Source organism: Penicillium subrubescens, assembly GCF_028828155.1.
Source record: "Penicillium subrubescens strain IBT 31985 chromosome Unknown utg000005l_segment0_segment0, whole genome shotgun sequence".
In the NCBI taxonomy this organism is placed as follows: domain Eukaryota; kingdom Fungi; phylum Ascomycota; class Eurotiomycetes; order Eurotiales; family Aspergillaceae; genus Penicillium; species Penicillium subrubescens.
Window position 1 is genome coordinate 5180578 of NW_026643155.1, and position 18977 is coordinate 5199554.

Sequence of the window (18977 nt, forward strand, 5' to 3'; positions counted from 1 at the left end):
CCTAGGCCGTTATCGACGGATTTAACCTGAGAGATTCTCGTAGAGCTTTCCGTTTTTCGCTCATGTGCTAGTATGCTGATAGCCATGATAGACATGGCTAACACCCAGTGGTCGAGGACGTGAGGAGCAACCGTTGCTGTGTTATGTTGATTACCATCCTACGGGCTTTATTTACGACGGGATGTTAAATACGATGAATCAGAGTAGCTGAAATTCCTGAAGCAAGGTCTCACGACATGTTGATATCCACGTGGTATTGGTGGCACCTCAACACTAAACACATTACTTCGGCCTAAGGTGACATTCAAGGCGATATGAAAATCAGCCTTGCCGTTAGTTAAGCCAATCCTAAAATGAAGTACCATGATATATGTCAGCGCTAATAGACCCAGTTTCAACCACATCGAGTTGAACTACAACAAAGCTTGAAGTCGCACCACTTGCGGGACGCACGGTGAGGCGGGAAATCACTAAAAGCAAAGAATAGATCGTAAATCAATAATAGTTCCGATCGTACGTGGCCCTGAACGAGAAGGCACTTTTCAAGACGAGTGTCAACTATATACGGTTGAATTGCTCATTTCTGTTTCTAGGGGATCAGTTAGAAGCCCAGGCCAATTTAGAGTTGACCTATGATATCATTCCAAACTGGTCGTTTCCAGGTACAAGGAACTCTCCTCATACAAAGACGTCTTGAAACAAAGTGGACTTCTCGATAATTCAAAATCCACAAAAATAGAGTAAACGCAATGTTGACGAACGTCCACGTGAGGACTCCGCTTTAGCTCCTCCCATGCCTTGTTTCCACTCTTCTTGCCACATTCCCACCCGCCCCGAACGATGGAGCCCCGCCAGCAAGCCCTTGACCTACGCGGAGAATTTACTACTATAGCAAGGAACAGGCAATCTTTCAAGATACATGCGACTTATATGACATCACATGTCCAAATAAGAGCAGTGACACTAAAGTACTCTACTTTTTGAAAACACACACATTGCATAACCCCAGGCTTGGTGACATGCAGATCTGCCGATCCCGAGGCTAGGGCGTTGGCTGGATGGAGATTAGTGTTGCTGAGCTTGTCATTGTCGGGTCGAGGGTCCAGCCAATTATGAGGTTGGTTATGACGGGTAGGGTGCATGCCTTGTGCGTTGTGTGACGAGATGCTGGATCTATGATGTGCCTGATAGGTTGGGAGTGTAGGTTGGTGGATGCATGGATATGTAGCCTGGATGTCAACCGAGGAATTTGCTTTTACGGCGGGAGGGATAGTGGAACTGTTTGTCAATAAGAATTGTTTATTGCTTGGTCAAGGAGGTAGAATGTCAAATGCCAGGTACAAAACGCTGTGGATGCCTGGAGACCGAACGCCAAAAAGAAAAAAGAAATGACTCCGCGCAGCGCTACCCGACATGCTTCTATAGGAAAAGAGGGACAAAAAAAGGAGGAAGGTGAAAAGGATGATCACCGATCGAAAATCGCCTTCATGTCTGCGCAGGCATCGCGGTACAGAACGTCTACACTGCCTTGGTCGCGGAAGGGATTGGCCGATTTGTCCCAGGCATGCTTAGCCTTTTCAATCATCATGGCTCGTACTCGCTTACCCAGACCTTCGAGGCGACGCACAAAGGTCTGACCTTCCTTCATGAGCATGTCCCACTCACAGATGAACAGGAAGATATCGCGGGGCAGGGCTTCGTTAAGAATACGGTCGGAGGCGCGCACGGGCGATGCAAAGGCCGAAGACCGGTCATTCAAGTCGGGGAGATATGCCTCGTCGAAAAGACTGGTGAAGAATTTAGGTAATGTCTTATCGGGGTTGATACTCTCCGCACGACGATGGGCGCGGGACTCGAGAAAGTCCAAAATGGGGTACCAACAGAACAACGCCACGATGTTAAGGTCGCTGGTCTGGTTGACTAGCTGTTGAGTCGAGTCCGCCCGGCCAAAGTACTCCTTGACCTCGGTCGAGATTCTACCTCGCAGCCGCAATGGCACAGTCACGGCTAGATTGCCGCCAGCTGAGAACCCGCTCAGTGCCACGCGACTCACATCCAGGCCTAGTTCTGCCGCATGTGCCGCCAGGTACAGCAGAGCCTCGACGCCGTCATCCACTGCCGCGGGGAAGGGATGCTCCGGTGCTCGCCGGTAACTCACACTGGCAACCACCGCGCCGACCTGTTCGACGACAGCAGCCGCCCAGCGGCCATCGTCAGTGGCGTGACCGAGTGTGAATCCTCCGCCGTGGAAATTGACGGCGACCGGGTAGCGGTGGCCCAGGCGGCGTTGCTCGTAGTAGTCAGGTGGACAGTAGAAATGGATCACGACGGAATGGAGGTGGACATCCTTGCTGACAGTCCGAGTGAATAACGGTCGGGGCGGACGGGGCGGCGCGAGGGTATGCAGGAACATGCCGATGCGCATGAGGAAGCGCCAGAATACGGCCTGGATGTAGAGCCACCAGCGCGAAGAGGCCATCTTTGGCGAGGGACAATCGGCACGGTACGGGCGATTGACGGGCTGCGTGACTGGTCTGGATGAGGAAAGATGTATGTCGGTCGGTCAATTCGGCGGTCCGGATGGTCGGCGGTCCGGGAAAGGCCGGGGAATGGCGATTTAAGGGTCGGGTAATTGATGGGATGGGATGGGAAGAGGATGAAAGAAGAGGGGAATGATAGAGGTGGAAGGATGAGAGAAGTCAGAAATGCGCCCTGACCTTCAAATTGGAATTAGCCTGATAAGTTGACCGAGGGAATCTGTCCAATGTGAGTAGTAGCATGATGTCTTGGAGGGTCGAGAGACGAGGCGTTGAGAGGCGTCATCATCCACCATATCGGTTCATCGGTGCCGGGGTGGACACCTCAGGCTGTTATCTGCCAAGTATCAGTAGCCTGGTCTATATATGTACTTGTAGAATGGTCTAGCATACTACTAGATGGTGTAAAATCTGCAGGTCAAGTCCCATTAGTAGTCCCCATTAGTACTCTGGTCTTCCATCGGGAATACGAGATGTAATCATGTACAAATCATTTGTAAGTAAGCCACAAAACAGCGTGCCTCGGTCATTGGCAATATGCTTTTATCACTCCTGTGGGTAGGACTAGGTTCATTCAAAGTGGAGAGGCATGAGCGCAGGTCCGCATCTAGCCAGCCAGTAGTCCCTAGCACGGTAATCATGTTTCCCACAACAAAAACAGGGTAAGGATCCAGCCCGAAATGATATTATTCACAAATCATCAAAACATCAAAATTGGGATTCTAATTGACCGGGAACAAGGCAATATTCACTTGTAGGATCCATAAGAATCCGGGAACTCGGGGTGTCCGCCATGATGTCATAACTCGACCCTTTGGGTTCAGGCCGAAACCACAAGAAAAGAAGGGTCTAGTTCAAGGTTCTGATTCATATTAATATTAGATTATTCAGTACCACAGCTTCATTAAAACTCTCTCCGACCCTCTCCGAACTCATCCATTCTCTTATTTATTTTCCTCCTTTGTCCCACCAGAATTGCTCGAGAAACTCCCAAGACCGACTTGTCGACTTAAGCCTTTATCAATCGGTGAGTTTGCCCCTCCTCATTCCAGCGCAAACAAGAAGGATCGCCGCTTGCAGCCTCCTTTCATTCCCCTCTCCCCACTGGCTCAGCTCCCCATCCGCGATTCGAATTAGGGAGACTTTTAAGCCTGTTCAGGTCATCCCGAAGCACCGAGCCCGCTTCACAAGCTCCAACCCCTCCTTCCCTTGGCGTGCTTATTTTCTTCCTTATCTTCACTACTTTTCCCCCTCCTCCCAACCTTTTGACCTACCTTGGGCTTATGCTTTAGAAAGAATAGAAGGCAATTGCCGGCCATGTCGATTAAACGGGCCCTCTCCAAGGCCATTCGGGGTCATGTCAATGACGATGACTCGTCGGGCTCCCACATTCGCACTTCGCTCTCTCTCGGCCCTTCCAAACCACGCACCTCGACCTCGCACGATTCGCATGCTCACCATTCCCCCACTGCATCTCCTCGGCGCAGCATTCTAGGCAACTTCTTCCGTGAGAAGGACTATGTCTCCTCCTCCGAGGACTTCTCCGATGATTCGTCGACGGGCAACCTGAGTAAGAACCAGCAGAAACGACTCGTGCGCCAGCAGCGTCGCAATGAGCGATCTCGCCTCAGCGAAGAGCAATTCTCCGAGTCGGATCATCGCCGGAAGGAGGAGGAGCTCGCAAAGGCCGCTGCGGAGGAGACGCCGGAAATGAAGGCCCGCTACGGCGAACTCCCTCTGATGCAGTCGCAGAGCCGCCCTCGTGAAGACCGTATCGCGCTGGATGATATCACCCCAGATATGGCGGGGCAGGAGGTGTACTTCACGGCACGCCTGCATGTTGTGCGTCGCATGAGTGCGAAGCTGGTCTTCCTCGTGTTCCGCCAGCAGCTAACCACCTTCCAAGGTGTGCTGCATGAGCTCCCAGGCGTTTCCTCCCTTGCCATGATCTCGTGGGCCGAACATCTCCGTGTGGGCTCCTTCCTGCGTGTCCGTGGCAAGATCCAGAAGCCCGATGTGCCTGTTCTCGGCTGCAGCATTCACGATGTCGAGCTGTCTATCGATTCTCTGCATCTGCTCGTCAAGCGCGAGGAGCCTGTCCCGTTCAGTGTCTACGAGGCTGAGATTCGCACCAACGAGGAGGACAAGGCTGAAGGACGCCGCAGCCATATCCCTGACCGTACCCGCCTCAGCAATCGCTTGCTGGACCTTCGGACAGCCACTTCTCAATCCATCTTCCGCTTGCAATCCGCCACTTGCAACCTCTTCCGTGGCGCCCTCGATGAACAAGGGTTCATTGAGATCCATACTCCCAAGCTGCAGGGTGCTGCCACCGAGTCCGGTGCCAGTGTCTTCAAAGTCGATTACTTTGGCCGCCCTGCCTTCCTGGCCCAGTCCCCCCAGCTGGCCAAGCAGATGGCCATTGCTGCCGACTTTGGTCGTGTGTATGAAATTGGTGCCGTCTTCCGTGCCGAGAACTCCAATACCCATCGTCATTTGACAGAGTATACCGGCCTGGATATCGAAATGGCTATCGAGGAGCACTACCATGAGATGCTCGAGACTCTGGATGCTACCATCAAGAACATCCTGAGCGGTGTTTATACCAAGTATCGCCGAGAGATTGACATGGTTAAGCACCAGTTCCCATCCGAGGATGTCGTGTGGTTGGAGAAGACACCTATCATCCGCTTCACTGATGGAATCCAAATGCTGAACGACTCGGGTTGGCGTGACGAGGAGGGCAAGCTTCTTCCCACGGATGAAGATTTGGCCACTCGTGACGAGATCCGCCTGGGCCAACTGGTCAAGGAGAAGTATGGCACCGACTACTACGTCCTTGACAAGTTCCCTCGCGGTGCCCGTCCCTTCTACACCATGCCGGATCCCGAGGATGACAAGTTCACCAACTCGTTCGACATGTTCATCCGCGGTCAGGAAATTGTGTCTGGTGGCCAGCGTATCCACGAGCCGCACATGCTCGAGGAGAACATGCGCAAGTGGGGCATCAACCCCGAGGATATGGAGGAGTATCTCGAGGCTTTCCGCTGGGGTGCGCCACCTCATGCCGGTGCCGGTGTTGGCCTCGAACGTTTGCTGATGCTCCTGCTTCAGGTGGGCAACATTCGTCTCACTTCACTCTTCCACCGTGACCCCAAGAGTCTGCCTGCCAAGCCCCCCGTTCACCAGCTTCGTCACCCCGAAGCCTCCACCATCGAGCCACCTTGGCAAGAGCGTTCCCGCGTGGCTACTGATGTCAGCGAGCTACAGCCGCTGGAGAAGCTGGTTGCCAACTACGGAGACGCCACCTCCACTTCCTGGTTCGATGAACGATTCAAGATCTGGCGCGATATGGCTACTGGTGCTGCCGTGGCTTACGTGCCCAGCAGCAGCAACTACGTCATCATTCCCGGTAACCCTGCGTGCGATCCTTCTCAGTACTCTCGCACCATTACACAGTTCCTCCAGTGGCTCCGCCGGGAAACCAAGTACAAGCCCGTCTGGATTCTCTGCTCTCCCGAGGTCGAGACTATTCTCGGCGAGCGTCTCGGTTGGCGCAGCTTGTCCTGCATTGCCGAAGAGCGTGTTGAACCCTCCCGCAACCAAGCCGCCTCCGACGGCGAGATTGCCCGCAAACTGCGCCGTGCCGAGAATGAAGGCATCAAGGTTGTCTCGTTCAGCCAGGGCGAGCTGCCCTCCGAAGAAATCCGCGGAAAGATCGATGAACGCATTGCCGAGTGGCTCGCCGGCCGTAAGGGCACTCAGGTGCATCTGTCCGAGATCCGCCCGTGGATCGACTCGGAGCACCGCTGGTACTTCTACGCCCTTGACAAGGAAGGCGTCATCTGTGCCTTTGTCGCGCTGGCCATGCTCTCCCCCGCCCACGGCATGCAGGTCAAGTACAGCTTGGACTTCCCCAACTCGCCAAGCGGTGTCATCGAGTACATTGTTACCCAGGCCATCCAGACCGCTTCCAAGGGTGGTGTCAGTGGTCTGACCTTCGGTGCCGGTGCTACCTCCAGACTCATTCCCGGCCACAACCTGCACGGCGCCAAGATCAAGATGCTGGAGCGCACCTACGAGACTCTGGCCAAGCAATTCCACCTTGTGCGGAAGAGCGAGTTCCGTGCCAAGCTGGGTGCTACCGAGGAGCCGCTTTATATCTCCTACCCTGCTCACGGCCTTGGCTCCAAGGGTATCCGTGCTGTGCTGAATTTCTTCGAGGATTAGATTCACTGCGTGTTTCATTGGCATGATTCAGATGCTTTCTCCGAAGCAGTTACGATCTCATGATAATTTATGAACTTGCCATCTCGGTGGGGTGTCTTCAGGTGGTTCTTTCTGGGGTTGCAGGATTGGAATATGCCAAAGACAGGCCTGGCTCATCATAGAGTACAGAGTGCAGGGGGCAGGAGTTGCAAGATGGACATTCAGAGGGCCGGAATTGGGAAAGAAAGATGAGATGAGAAAGAAGGGTTGAACTTGGCTTTTCCCAGCGCTGGAGTTGACCTTACCCGTTTTTATTTGTGGATTCTTCTCCCATGTTTGTTTTTGCACCTCACTGCCTGGCTTACGATTGCACATTGCTTGACTTGGACATATTATTCCCCCTCCTGTAGCTGCCCACCGCTATCTCCGATTGGCTTAATTGATGTTATTTAATGTTTATATGTCCATTGTTGAATTGGTATACATGGCTCGATCTACTGTGCATGACAGATCTGGATAGTAAATACTCGACAATCTAGTCGTATAAGCAGATGAGCTACATAAAGATGAGCACATATCACACTTCCCTTAGAAGCATACAAACCAGTCCTAAATTACACAGTGCAAGTCCATAAAAACGCCATAATCATTCCGACGCCCCTAATCATACAAAAAACCACATACATAAACCTACTTCTCCTTCTTCCCCTCCTCCTCTTCACTCCTCTCAACCCTCGCATCCTCAATAACCCTCCCCACCTCAGCCACCACCCACCTACCAACCACCCCGGCCAAAACCGCAACAACAACAATCCACCCCGCAGTCGGCACCAACGACCGCGGAAACACATTCCACAAAAACGGATCGAGAATCACATCGACCGCCACGGGCGGGACGTCGCGCATCAGCGTCTCGTTGAGTGAGAAGTAGTCTGCTGCGGCGCGGATGCGTAGGAAGAGGATTGAGTCGGTTGTTGGTGCGGAATCGACATTGCTGCGGCGAGTGAGGGTGTTGGGGTTGATTTGGAGTTGGGTGTCGGGGTTTGAGAGGCGAGATGAGGAGAATTTGCTGAGGGAGGTGAGGAGGATTGGGGAGGTTACTGTGTCGGGGAGGGGGTGGGTTGTTAGGGTGAAGGTTGTTGGTTGCTGGTTGTTTTGTTAGAGATTTGGATTTGGGGGAGGTGGATTAATGATAATGACAATAACAGTTCAATTCAATTTGTTGAAATTCAATAAAGACGAGGAGGTAACATACCGTGGCTAACCAACAAATCCGAACTTCATACCGCTGTCCAGGCGTGAGGTTCTCCAGAAAGAACCAAGAATCCGATCCATCGGGGGCCTCGGCCGTCGGAAATGACGCATTCAATTGGGTGCGTACGACTGCATTCTGAGGCGAGACTCGCTCCAAACCCAGATCGTCGAGATCGGGTGCGGCCGATGGAATCGTTGTAGCTGGCGGGCCCAGGAAAATTGTTTTCTCCACGTTGGCGTGGACGAGGCCTGTGAAGAGGGGGAGGAGTATGGCCAGGAGTGTGGTGGTGATGTGGTGCATGCTTGGGGGTTTTTTTTGCTTTTTGTTGTTGAGGGTTGTGCTTGGTAAGGGATTTATAGGTTTACACGGGGAATCAATATGATGGTGGTAGGGTAGTCGTGGTGTTATTCTTGGGTCATTCTGGTAGCATGAGGTTGATTTCATGTATCAGATATGGCCTTATAGGTCGAGATGGTATGGTGGAGATATATTTTGGCCGGGCTGTCAGTAGTCTGGTCTTAGTTAGCGCTGGGCTTCGGGTTTATCAGCAAGCAACTTGGCGGTGAGGGACTCGGATTGCTCGATTGGGAAGAGGGCGAAGTACGGAGTACATCAACACATATTGTGTACAATGTTTTTGTATGAAATGCATTGAATAGAATTGAATGCTGTTCATAATTGAAGATGTCTTTTGTTTTCTATCTGTATTTACCTTTCAATCCCTGGCAAGTCACATGTCCAGACTCCCCTCAGGTTTGTTGTTGATCTGAATCACGTGACATCATGCAGACCAGCAAAAGGCGGTGACCCGCGGCCAAGTCGCCCTTCCATCAGCCAATCACAACGAGCAACGCGACCCAACGAACGGATCAACAACGAACTCCCCCCTGCGGCAGCACAGACGCCCTCCTCCACAACATTTCTGCTCTTCTTCTTCGTCTCGAGAAGAGATTCCATTCCTCCCATTCTTGGTGTGTCCCTCCTCTATTCCCCCTCTATCACCCCCTGCCTGCAATTCCTCCCTCCAAAAACCCCTCCCCCTTCCGTGTCGACGTTGGTGGAAGCCCCAGGCAAAGAAACTAACCCCCTGAATCGTGTCCAGGTCCCTTGTTTGTTATTGGGTCCTGCCTCAACCCCTCCTTAATTTTCACATCTACCAAATCACCCACCCAACACAATGAGAGAGATTATCAGCTTGAACGGTATGTGCGGTCTTGAAGATGCCCGTCTTTATCGATTTCGGGTCTTTGATGGAAATCGAACGCGCTAACGTGTGTTGTGACTCTCCAGTCGGCCAGGCCGGTTGCCAGATTGCCAACTCCTGCTGGGAGGTAAAGAAAATCATCGTTCATCATCATGGCTACGAAGGACACGGAATACTAACATGACAATCGTATAGCTGTACTGTCTGGAGCACGGTATCCAGGTACGTTATAGATTCTAACCTCGTCGTGGCGCCCAATCTCGACTTGGGCAGCGTGACCCCCCTTTTTCTTGCTCGGGAAGCGAGTACCCGCGACTAACACTGTTGATAGCCCGATGGTCAGCTCACCGATGAGCGCAAGAAGGCCGACCCCGACCACGGCTTCAGCACTTTCTTCTCGGAGACTGGTACGTGAATTCTACAACTTGGGGGGTTCGATTTTTTAGGGGTCTTGGGGGGTGATGATGGCCAGCCATCAACGCCCCCTCATTCCCTTCTACCCCCCCCCCCTCCTCCCTTCCTCCCCCGCCTTTCGAATTGCTCGAAAGCTTCTCTAGCATGGTTCTTTTCTAACATTATTTCTGTCTCCACCTTGAACAGGCGCTGGCCGTTACGTTCCTCGCACCATCTACTGCGATCTTGAGCCCAATGTTGTCGATGAGGTCCGCACTGGTACCTACCGCTCGCTCTTCCACCCCGAGCAGATGATCACTGGCAAGGAGGATGCTTCCAACAACTACGCCCGTGGTCACTACACCGTCGGCAAGGAGATGATTGACCAGGTCCTTGACAAGGTTCGCCGTGTGGCCGACGCTTGCGCTGGTCTCCAGGGATTCCTGGTCTTCCACTCCTTCGGTGGTGGTACCGGTTCCGGTTTCGGTGCTCTCCTGATGGAGCGTCTGTCCGTCGACTACGGCAAGAAGTCCAAGCTGGAGTTCTGTGTCTACCCTGCTCCCCAGAACGCCACTTCCGTCGTTGAGCCCTACAACTCCATCCTGACCACTCACACCACCCTGGAGCACTCCGACTGCTCCTTCATGGTCGACAACGAGGCCATCTACGACATCTGCCGTCGTAACCTCGGCATTGAGCGCCCCAGCTACGAGAACCTGAACCGCCTGATTGCTCAGGTCGTCTCCTCCATCACTGCCTCGCTCCGCTTCGACGGTTCCCTCAACGTCGACCTGAACGAGTTCCAGACCAACCTGGTCCCCTACCCCCGTATTCACTTCCCTCTGGTCGCTTACTCGCCCGTCGTCTCTGCCGCCAAGGCCTCCCACGAGGCTAACTCGGTCACTGAGATCACCTCCAACTGCTTCGAGCCCAACAACCAGATGGTCAAGTGTGACCCCCGCAACGGCAAGTACATGGCCACCTGCCTGCTCTACCGTGGTGATGTCGTCCCCAAGGATGCCCACGCTGCCGTCGCTACCCTCAAGACCAAGCGCACCATCCAGTTCGTCGACTGGTGCCCTACTGGCTTCAAGCTCGGTATCTGCTACCAGCCTCCCCATCAGGTCCCCAACGGCGACCTCGCCAACCTCAACCGCGCTGTGTAAGTTTTTGATCCTGGAGGATTCTGAGAATCCTCCATATGACCTTTTTGAGGACGATTACTAATTCAATCATATAGCTGCATGCTTTCCAACACCACCGCCATCGCCGAGGCCTGGTCCGCTCTCGACCACAAGTTCGACCTCATGTACTCCAAGCGTGCCTTCGTTCACTGGTACGTTGGTGAGGGTATGGAGGAGGGTGAGTTCTCCGAGGCTCGTGAGGATCTCGCTGCTCTGGAGCGCGACTACGAGGAGGTCGCCAGCGACTCCCTTGAGGAGGAGGAGCTGGAGCCCGAGTACTAGATTAGTAGGTATGCCGTTTGATTGTTTGTGGAGGATGAGGGGTTTGGTTTCTGCTATTTGATTGGGACACGACCTCCGACCTTTACAGCTCAGTTTTGCTAGCCTGCCTACATCTATCGGACTCCTTGCAAATAGAAGGGAACATAGGTTTCAAAGTCCGTCGATGTTTACTGGTTTTGTTGTTCGATATATCTTTAATATCCCTGAAGCAGCGATAAGTTTTTCCACTCGTTCCTATCTTATTCTCTCTCTCTCTCTCTCTCTCTCTCTCTTTCTATTTCCCTGTGTCTCCTTTTCATTTGCTTCTCGATGATGCGTGTAACTACAAAAGTGAGCCCCTTACCCTTGAAAACATGGTTCTCCCTTGTCCGTTGAGCTATGAGATATCCACTTGTCTGGTATTTGGTCTTGGCCTGGTTGTGTTTACACCCCGAGGCCAGCCACCTTCCCCTGGAGGTAGTCTGCCATATGTACTCCGACTTCGTACTTCGTATTTGAACCCCATACTCCGTATCATAGCTCATATTCTGTCGCATGAGCGGACACCCCTTCCTGCACTAGAAAATCAAAGCTTCCATCGTATCTAGAGTTGATTCCATGCCATCTAATTGACATAAAATGATCCCATCCATGACATAAATCAAAGAATGGCGCTAATATAGACGAGGTGAGACCCTAACCTGGTCCGGGTGGAATGGACACTAAACCGACTGACCGCCTTGGGGGTGCCTTTACGACATCGACTCTCCCTCCAGCCACTCAGTAATCACCCTCCGAACATCATTCTACCCCCCCCTCGAAAGTTGTCCTTCTCTTGCAGCCCGTCGCTTGCCCTATATCGGCCGCGATTTCTACACCTCGAAGCTGCGCTTGGTCCAATCCATGCTCGTGGCCTCTTCCGGCTAAGCTTACGGCTTCCCCGTGCCTCTCCACCTTCGTACCCCCCAGGCTACCAACTATTCGGATCTGTTAGACCTGAGAGGGCATCTGCGCCTCTCAACACACAGCCATGACTGATACTCGTAAGTTCTTCTTTGTTGTTGAATATTCAGAGAGCTAGCAATGGCTTTCTGGTAGCTCTGGCGCAGCTCAGGAGGGCCGCCGGGAGCTCCGCCCATCATCCGCGAGCCCCCTCGTCGCGCATCCGGCGCTCTTTGTATAATCCACACATGGATATGGAATCGATAGAGACTGACTATGATATATTGAATAGCACAACGACACCCGAACCTGAATCTGACCGCCGAGGAAAAGCGCGTTTTCTACCAGCTCTTCCAGGCGGCGGATACTACCAACCTGGGCGTTATTACTGGCGAGATTGCTGTGCCGTTCTTTGAAAAGACACATCTTCCATCTGGTACCCTCGGAGAGGTATGTATACCGCGGGGTAACAATAGGCTAAATGTTCGACGACTAACCTCTCGGACGTGCCTTTCAGATCTGGCAGCTCGCGGATAAAGAGAACAGGGGTCTTTTGACTCCCTCTGGGTTTGGAATTGTTCTTCGATTGATTGGTCATGCACAGGCTGGCCGCACACCGTCTGATGAATTGGCTTTGCAGCGTGAGTGAATCCGAGATATGCGCGGTGTGTGCGTCGACCGCCAGTGGTAGTGTTCATGCTAACTATACTTCTTCCTGCTATAGCCGGCCCCCTGCCCCGATTTGATGGCATTGTCGTTGACAACACGCCCGCTCCCCCCGAGTCTGGCGCCGCAAGTCCCCCGCCAGGTGCCGGCCCTCCTATTCGAGTACCGCCGCTGCAACCCGAAGATGCCCTTAAATTCCTCTCGCTGTTCGAGAAGTCAGATACATCGAATGGCATGATCTCTGGTATGAATGCACCACTGGTACCTCTAGTCCAAGTATATGTCCTGATATACTAATGAATTGGTTTAATAGGCGAGATTGCGAAGCAAATATTCGAACGTGCGAGACTACCCAACGAGGTTCTTGGTCGGATATGGAACCTCGCAGACACAAAGCAGCGTGGCGCTCTCGATGCGACTGATTTCACCATTGCCATGCACCTCCTCACATCCTTCAAGTCTGGTGCTCTCCGTGGCATTCCTCAAACATTGCCTCCTGGGCTATACGAGGCCGCCGCTCGTCGAGGATCCGGCCGCGGCTCTTTCGGCGCTCGCGCAGATGTGCCTCCAGTCCCCTCTATTCCTAAGCAATTCACTGGTCCTCAGCGCACCGGTACTCCTATGAGCCCTAATCATACTGGTCGACCGGCGTTTGGCGGCCCGCTTTCGGCACAGTCAACTGGAGATTGGCTGATCAGCCCGCAAGAAAAGGCTCATTTCGATGGCATCTTTGAGACTGTCGATACCGGCAAGGTCGGACTGATCACTGGTGACCAGGCTGTTGGTTTCTTCATGAAGGCTCAGCTGCCCGAGGAAGTCCTCGCGCAGATCTGGGACCTTGCTGATATCGATGCCGATGGCCAGCTCAGCCGCGATGAGTTCGCGGTGGCCATGTACCTCGTGAGGCTTCAGCGTGGTGGAAAGGAGCCTCTTCCACAAGTGCTTCCTCCAGCCCTGATTCCGCCAACCATGCGCCGTCAAGCTCCTATTCCTGCTGTCGCAGCTGCACCTGTCCCGCCATCTGCGCCTGCACCTGTTCCACGCTCTGCTGCAGATGACTTGTTCGGCCTTGATTCTCCGGCACCCCCAGTCGCCCAGACTCAATTCCCTCAGTCTACTGGTGGCTCCAATCACGCATTCCATACGCCAGGCTCCCCTGTCTCCCGAGCTTCGCCGTCTGTTCCAGCTACATCATTCAAGCCTTTCATGCCCACATCGACTTTCGGGCAGAGCTTGCAGCCTCAAGTGACCGGTGCTTCGGCAGGAACACCAGGCGCGATTCGCTCGCCCCCGCCTCCATCCGATGACCTCCTGGGAGACAATGACCCCGAGGAGTCCAAGAAGCTCACTCAGGAGACCAGCGATCTTGCCAACCTTTCTAATCAGATTGGCTCTCTGGCGAAGGAGATGCACACCGTGCAAGAGAAGCGCACATCGGCCGAGCAGAGCATTTCGCAGACTTCCCAGCAGAAGCGTGACTTTGAGGCGCGCCTCGCACAGGCGCGTGCTATGTATGAAAAGGAGGTGGCAAACTTCAAAGCTCTGGAGGAGCGCCTCAGAGTTTCCAAAGCCGAGACCACCAAGTTGTCGCAAGAGTATGCTTTGATCGAGGGTAGCCGACAGGATCTGCACAACCAGTACACCCAGGTTTCGACCGCTCTGGCGTCCGATCAGCAGGAGAATGCTAGTCTGAAGGAGAAGATCCGCCAGGCCAATGCTGAAGTCGCTCAGCTGAAGCCGGCGCTGGAGAAGGCTCGCTCTGATGCTCGTCAGCAGAAGGGCCTTGTCGCTATCAACAAGAAGCAGCTGGCCACTGTGGAGGGCGAGCGTGACAAGATTCAGGGTGAAATCGATACCCTTGCCAAGGAAACCCCCCAGTATACCGAGAATGCCACGCCCGTCAGCTCTGTAGCTGAGGTGGCTAGCCCTGCTGTTTCCACTGCCAGTCAAAACACAAACCCATTCTTCCGCCGGACCGCCACTGGCAGTTCGAGTGAGCGTGCTCTGTCTCCAGAGGGTCCCACCGATCAGCAAAAGGCTTTCGATAACCTCTTTGGCCAGTCCTTTGCTGCTCCTTCTGTTGCTGGCCCTCCTCCAACCTCATTCCGCGCAGAGTCACCACTGGCTAGCTCCAAGTCGCCTATTACCTCCAATGTCCCAACCCCGTCCGCTTCACCAGTCCCTGCTGTCTCTGTGCCAGGCGCGTTCCCCGGTGTTGCATCTGAGATCCCGCCGCCTAGCCAGTCCCGCCAGATGACCCCAAACTTCCTCCCTTTCGGTGATGCCCAGTCCGTGACGTCGTCTACCATGGTCTCCCCGCCCGCTAGTCGGTTCGGTGGCCCTGATGCTTCGGGCATTGCGACCCCGTCACAAGACGCTAGCGACCAGGGTGGTCCTCCATCTGTAGCTGCATCAAGCGATTATAGCCGAGCACCCACTTTCGAGGGCACGCCTGCTCGTTCGCCGTTTGATGAAGTTCCGGCAGCCTTCGATGCGGCACCCATTGCTGCTGCTCCTACTACTGCGGTCGAGCAGCCCGCAGCTGCGCTCTCTCCTGCCTCCACCGGAAACCAGGAGCCGGCAAAGGACCTGTCTTTCGATGAGCTCTTCGGAAGCAAGGCTCACAAGCGATCTGAGTCCCAGAACCAGAATGATTTTGAGGAGGCATTCGCTACTATGAAGCAGCATTCGGACGACAAGACCAACGGTGGTGCTGCGGCTGCCCCTTCGTCCGAGTTCCCTCCTATTCAGGAGCTGCACCATGACGAGGAGGACGATGAGAGCTCGGATGACGAGGGTCCTTTGGGGTTCGATGATAACTTCACTCCGGTCTCTCCTACTTCCAAGAAGCAAGCCGACTCCATCGATGCTGCTCAACTTGCTGCTTTCCCTGTTCCGGGATCGGCTCAGCCGCCAGCTGCTGATGCGCAGGCAAGCCCTCCTCAGTATGAGGCCACCACTGCTGGAGATGCTAGCCACATGCCTCCTGAGTTTAGAGGTCTGCTGCCTGAGCGTGCTGATCCCACTATTGCTCCGGATGCCCCTCACTCTGTTGATTCCACCACTGGTGCACCAGTAATTGCCAACGAGTCTCAGCGGGAAGTCGTCTCAGAGGCGGCTGCTCCGGCCCTGACTGGTGGCGCCAAAACAGGCGGACCTGACTTTGAGGCTGCTTTTGCTGGACTCAACCTTGCCCCTGCGACGGAGGCTGATGACGACGACGAAGATGACGAGCACGAGGAGATCCACGATCACAAGAACACCTCAGACTTTGACTTTTCGTTCGACTCACCGTCCCAGGCCAAGCACGGTGCTTCTTCTAGCACCGATGCTGGCCAGGGTGGATCCTCTGATTTCTTCTCCTTCGACAACAATGTCACAGCTGCGACCGCCCAGTCCACCACCTCCCAAAACGGAGGTGATTCCAAGGCCGCAGGACCTGACTGGGACGCCCTCTTTGCTCCCCTCGAAGGTGCCAAGCCCGTTGCAGAGGAGCCTGCCAATGGCGCGAGTTCCAAGTCCCCCGGCTGGGCTCTCAACAACGACTCTGGCGAAGACGACCTGATTCTGCAGCGCTTAACAGGCATGGGCTTCCCGCGTGACGACTCGCTCGCGGCTTTGGAGAAGTTCGATTACAACATTGATAAGGTGAGATGATTTCTAGTTATGTGATTTTCTTTAGAATCCTCAAGAACGTCGTAACTGACTTCTTCTAGGCTGCGGACTATTTGACCTCAAAGTCTTAACTTTGAATCTGAATCTTAAACGTGACCCCTCATCCCAATCCCTCCTTTCTCTTCATCCCCTCGTGCACATATCATCCACACATATCTCTCTTTTGCCGTGATGTCTTTCCTCTATGACTCGTGTCTGCCTCTCCTATTTTTAAACCTCGCCTGGCCTACCTCCCGCATCGTCCTTCCTCCCTGTCTGTCCCCTTCAGCGCTGTGTACATTTTTTTTTTTCTTTTCCTTCGTCTCATTTGTCGTCATGTTGCGTCTGCTCTGATCTCATTCGAAACTGTTCTTTGCCGATGAGAGCCCGTTCTTGACGTGCACAGGAATCGAACCCTGGCAATTGTCTTTGCCCCAACTCAATGTGCCTGTCGCCCCCTGCTTGTTTGCAGTGTAGTGTAGTTTACGATAACCCTTAATTGATATAATTTCATGAATCGTCTTCGAGTAACGAGGTGTAGACTGTATTAGAATGAGCAGTTGCGCTGATAGTTTGCTGATGCCAAGACTTTTAAGTGTCATCACCCCGTCGGCATCCCATCGGTATCCCATTAACTGCCATCAATCCTGACCAACTATACAAAAGTCCCCAGACTCCCAACCCCATGACCCAGACAAAGCAAAATTGAACAGAATCTCTCTCGCCGGGCTCTTAAACTGGTCTCTCTCCCCCTTTCTTCTCTGCTCAAGCCTGTCATTCCAATGCCACCATCCCCTCCTTTCAAATGTCCCTTCCCAGGCTGTACCCTAAGCTACCAACGCAAAGAACACTTAACCCGCCATGCAAAAAGCCACTCTAAACAACTCGAGACTTTCAAATGCCTCTTCTGTGACCGCTCATTTTCTCGAAACGATACACTACGCCACCATGTTCGCTCCCACCATCAGGATAAAGATTTGAAATCATCCCGGACAATAAAAGCTTGTACCTATTGCCGTGGAAGGAGGTCGAAATGTGATGGACATGATCCTTGTGATAGGTGCTCTCGATTGGGGAAGGAATGTTCCTATTTGGAAAAATTGGTATCACGGAGTGGTACTCTGGATGGAGAGAGAGAATTGGCGTTTTCAAGGCCAGGAACGAGATTGGGTTCTTCGACACGATCGGAGGGACTTGAATATAGTCCTTGCAGAGTGAAATCTTATGTCCAGGCCTATTTTGATGTTTTTCATCCAAAGTGGCCATTTTTGCATCCGGCGACCTTTGATCATACGAGTGAACCAGCTTTTCTGCTTCAATCAGTGGTGATGATGGGGATGTGGGTGAGTAGGGAGAGTACTGTGCAAAAGAGGGCGAAAGATCTGCATCGTAGGTTAATCTTGTGCATATATGAGCAAATGGTAAGTAATATCTCTTCGCCTTCTGATCGAATAACACTAATTCAAACAATTCCAGGAAACTTGGGCCATCCCAGAGAATTATGACGCACTCTCTGGTCCTACACACTGGCCACTGGCAACATACCAAGGAATCTTGCTGCAAACAATCTTCTCCCTCCTCCGGGACCAGGATCCCATTGATCTGGGATTGACTACAGTTCTACCCGAAATACCTTCTCAGCTTCTCAAGGCTCTTGTCCACAGCTGTCTTAAGAGAAACATGCTTTTTTACCCCTCGATGTTATCCCAATTTAGACAGGGAGAAAGCCCTGAGGTATACGTCTGGGTTGGCGTTGAGGAAGTAAAGCGTTTCGCCCTATCGTTATACCGGGTGTGCCAGCGTGCTCGGCTTCAAGATCCTGGAGAGCTGGGAGGTGTGTCTTGTCAAAGCAATTGGGCCCCATCACGATTGGATGGGGTGAGTCTGTTATCTCTGGCTGACCTGCGATTTGCTCTGCCGGATAGTAATGAGCTTTGGCATTTGACATCGGGATTGGCTGACCGATTGACTGGGAAGTCAGAGGGTTATAGAGTGGCTAATAGCGAAGAGAATTGGATTTCTCAGGCCGTGAGGCTTTTGCAGCCGCAAGGAGAACAGTTTCGGTGGATATGATTTGGTGATAATTACCTTGTATGAGACCATGATAAGAACTCGGGGAATAGAACTACGCCAGAATCTACGTTGGGATTTGTAACTTGAATTATTCTAATAAAATATGCCTCTGGTAGAATATACTCCACATAAGAAAGACTAAAAGCTTCATTGGCAATTCCCGGTAGGAGATCAAGCATCTGTGATCGCCCCCACTTTTGCTGGAAGGAGTAATCGGAGTCTTCGGAGTTCCCAAAGGAGTAATCGAGGTGTAGCCTCATCTTAGACTACTGATTCGGGGCACGAATTTCGGAGCTTCTAGAGTTACCATCATCAAAGCTTGATCGCTAACCGATTTAGCACCGTATGCCAGGCGGATTTAACCTAACGCCGCTGTGGATTGCCGAATCGAATCTGAGGGGCCATATAAGGCTGTGGCTATAAAGCGTCTTGACTGCCTCTTACATCTGAGCCAAAGTCTCAAAATATTAATTTCATATACCAAAAACACAATCCTCGTGCAAAAAAACAATCTTTGTTGATTTTCAACCCATCACTATGACTCGAGTCCTTCTCACTGGCAAGTCCCCTTCAGTATTCATTCTGCCATGAGCTGGCGA

At 52.9% G+C, this 18977-nt stretch overlaps 7 protein-coding genes across 7 annotated transcripts; 4 read left to right on the forward strand and 3 right to left on the reverse strand.

Annotated features, from left to right (window-relative positions):
* Window positions 1–1465: 1465 nt before the first annotated feature.
* On the reverse strand, window positions 1466–2479 carry N7473_008413 (uncharacterized protein; the record flags this gene model as incomplete). The annotated part of the gene is made up of 1 exon (XM_057154353.1): window positions 1466–2479. One exon carries the CDS (start codon window positions 2477–2479, stop codon window positions 1466–1468), a length of 1014 nt encoding a protein of 337 aa, XP_057008691.1.
* Window positions 2480–3854: 1375 nt separating this feature from the next.
* Window positions 3855–6767, forward strand: erdS (aspartyl-tRNA synthetase, cytoplasmic; the record flags this gene model as incomplete). The annotated part of the gene is made up of 1 exon (XM_057154354.1): window positions 3855–6767. The coding sequence occupies one exon, from the start codon at window positions 3855–3857 to the stop codon at window positions 6765–6767; it is 2913 nt and encodes a 970-aa protein (XP_057008692.1).
* Window positions 6768–7255: 488 nt separating this feature from the next.
* On the reverse strand, window positions 7256–8493 carry N7473_008415 (uncharacterized protein). The gene is made up of 2 exons (XM_057154355.1): window positions 8002–8493; window positions 7256–7892 (listed from the first exon to the last, which is right to left on the reverse strand). The coding sequence occupies exons 1-2, from the start codon at window positions 8443–8445 to the stop codon at window positions 7437–7439; spliced, it is 900 nt and encodes a 299-aa protein (XP_057008693.1). The 5' UTR covers window positions 8446–8493; the 3' UTR covers window positions 7256–7436.
* Window positions 8494–8772: 279 nt separating this feature from the next.
* Window positions 8773–8967, reverse strand: N7473_008416 (uncharacterized protein; the record flags this gene model as incomplete). The annotated part of the gene is made up of 1 exon (XM_057154356.1): window positions 8773–8967. One exon carries the CDS (start codon window positions 8965–8967, stop codon window positions 8773–8775), a length of 195 nt encoding a protein of 64 aa, XP_057008694.1.
* A 211-nt stretch (window positions 8968–9178) lies between these two features.
* N7473_008417 (tubulin alpha chain) lies at window positions 9179–11064 on the forward strand (the record flags this gene model as incomplete). Its single annotated transcript, XM_057154357.1, has 6 exons — window positions 9179–9203; window positions 9292–9332; window positions 9401–9427; window positions 9537–9612; window positions 9806–10760; window positions 10839–11064. The coding sequence occupies 6 exons, from the start codon at window positions 9179–9181 to the stop codon at window positions 11062–11064; spliced, it is 1350 nt and encodes a 449-aa protein (XP_057008695.1).
* Window positions 11065–12073: 1009 nt separating this feature from the next.
* Window positions 12074–16397, forward strand: N7473_008418 (EF hand domain protein; the record flags this gene model as incomplete). Its single annotated transcript, XM_057154358.1, has 6 exons — window positions 12074–12086; window positions 12278–12435; window positions 12503–12626; window positions 12710–12895; window positions 12965–16299; window positions 16368–16397. 6 exons carry the CDS (start codon window positions 12074–12076, stop codon window positions 16395–16397), a joined length of 3846 nt encoding a protein of 1281 aa, XP_057008696.1.
* A 621-nt stretch (window positions 16398–17018) lies between these two features.
* On the forward strand, window positions 17019–18378 carry N7473_008419 (uncharacterized protein; the record flags this gene model as incomplete). Its single annotated transcript, XM_057154359.1, has 2 exons — window positions 17019–17726; window positions 17782–18378. Coding segments are annotated over 2 exons (1305 nt in total), but the record flags the coding sequence as incomplete, so codon positions are not given.
* Between the last annotated feature and the right edge of the window lie 599 nt (window positions 18379–18977).

Excerpts from the sequence above, each read along its gene's own strand:
- N7473_008415 (XM_057154355.1), bottom strand. The coding sequence starts at position 8,445 with ATGAAATCAACCTCATGCTACCAGAATGACCCAAGAATAACACCACGA. Across the intron at positions 7,893-8,001 it reads GGATTTGTTGGTTAGCCACG|CAACCAACAACCTTCACCCT; the intron begins GTATGTTACCTC and ends CAAAACAACCAG.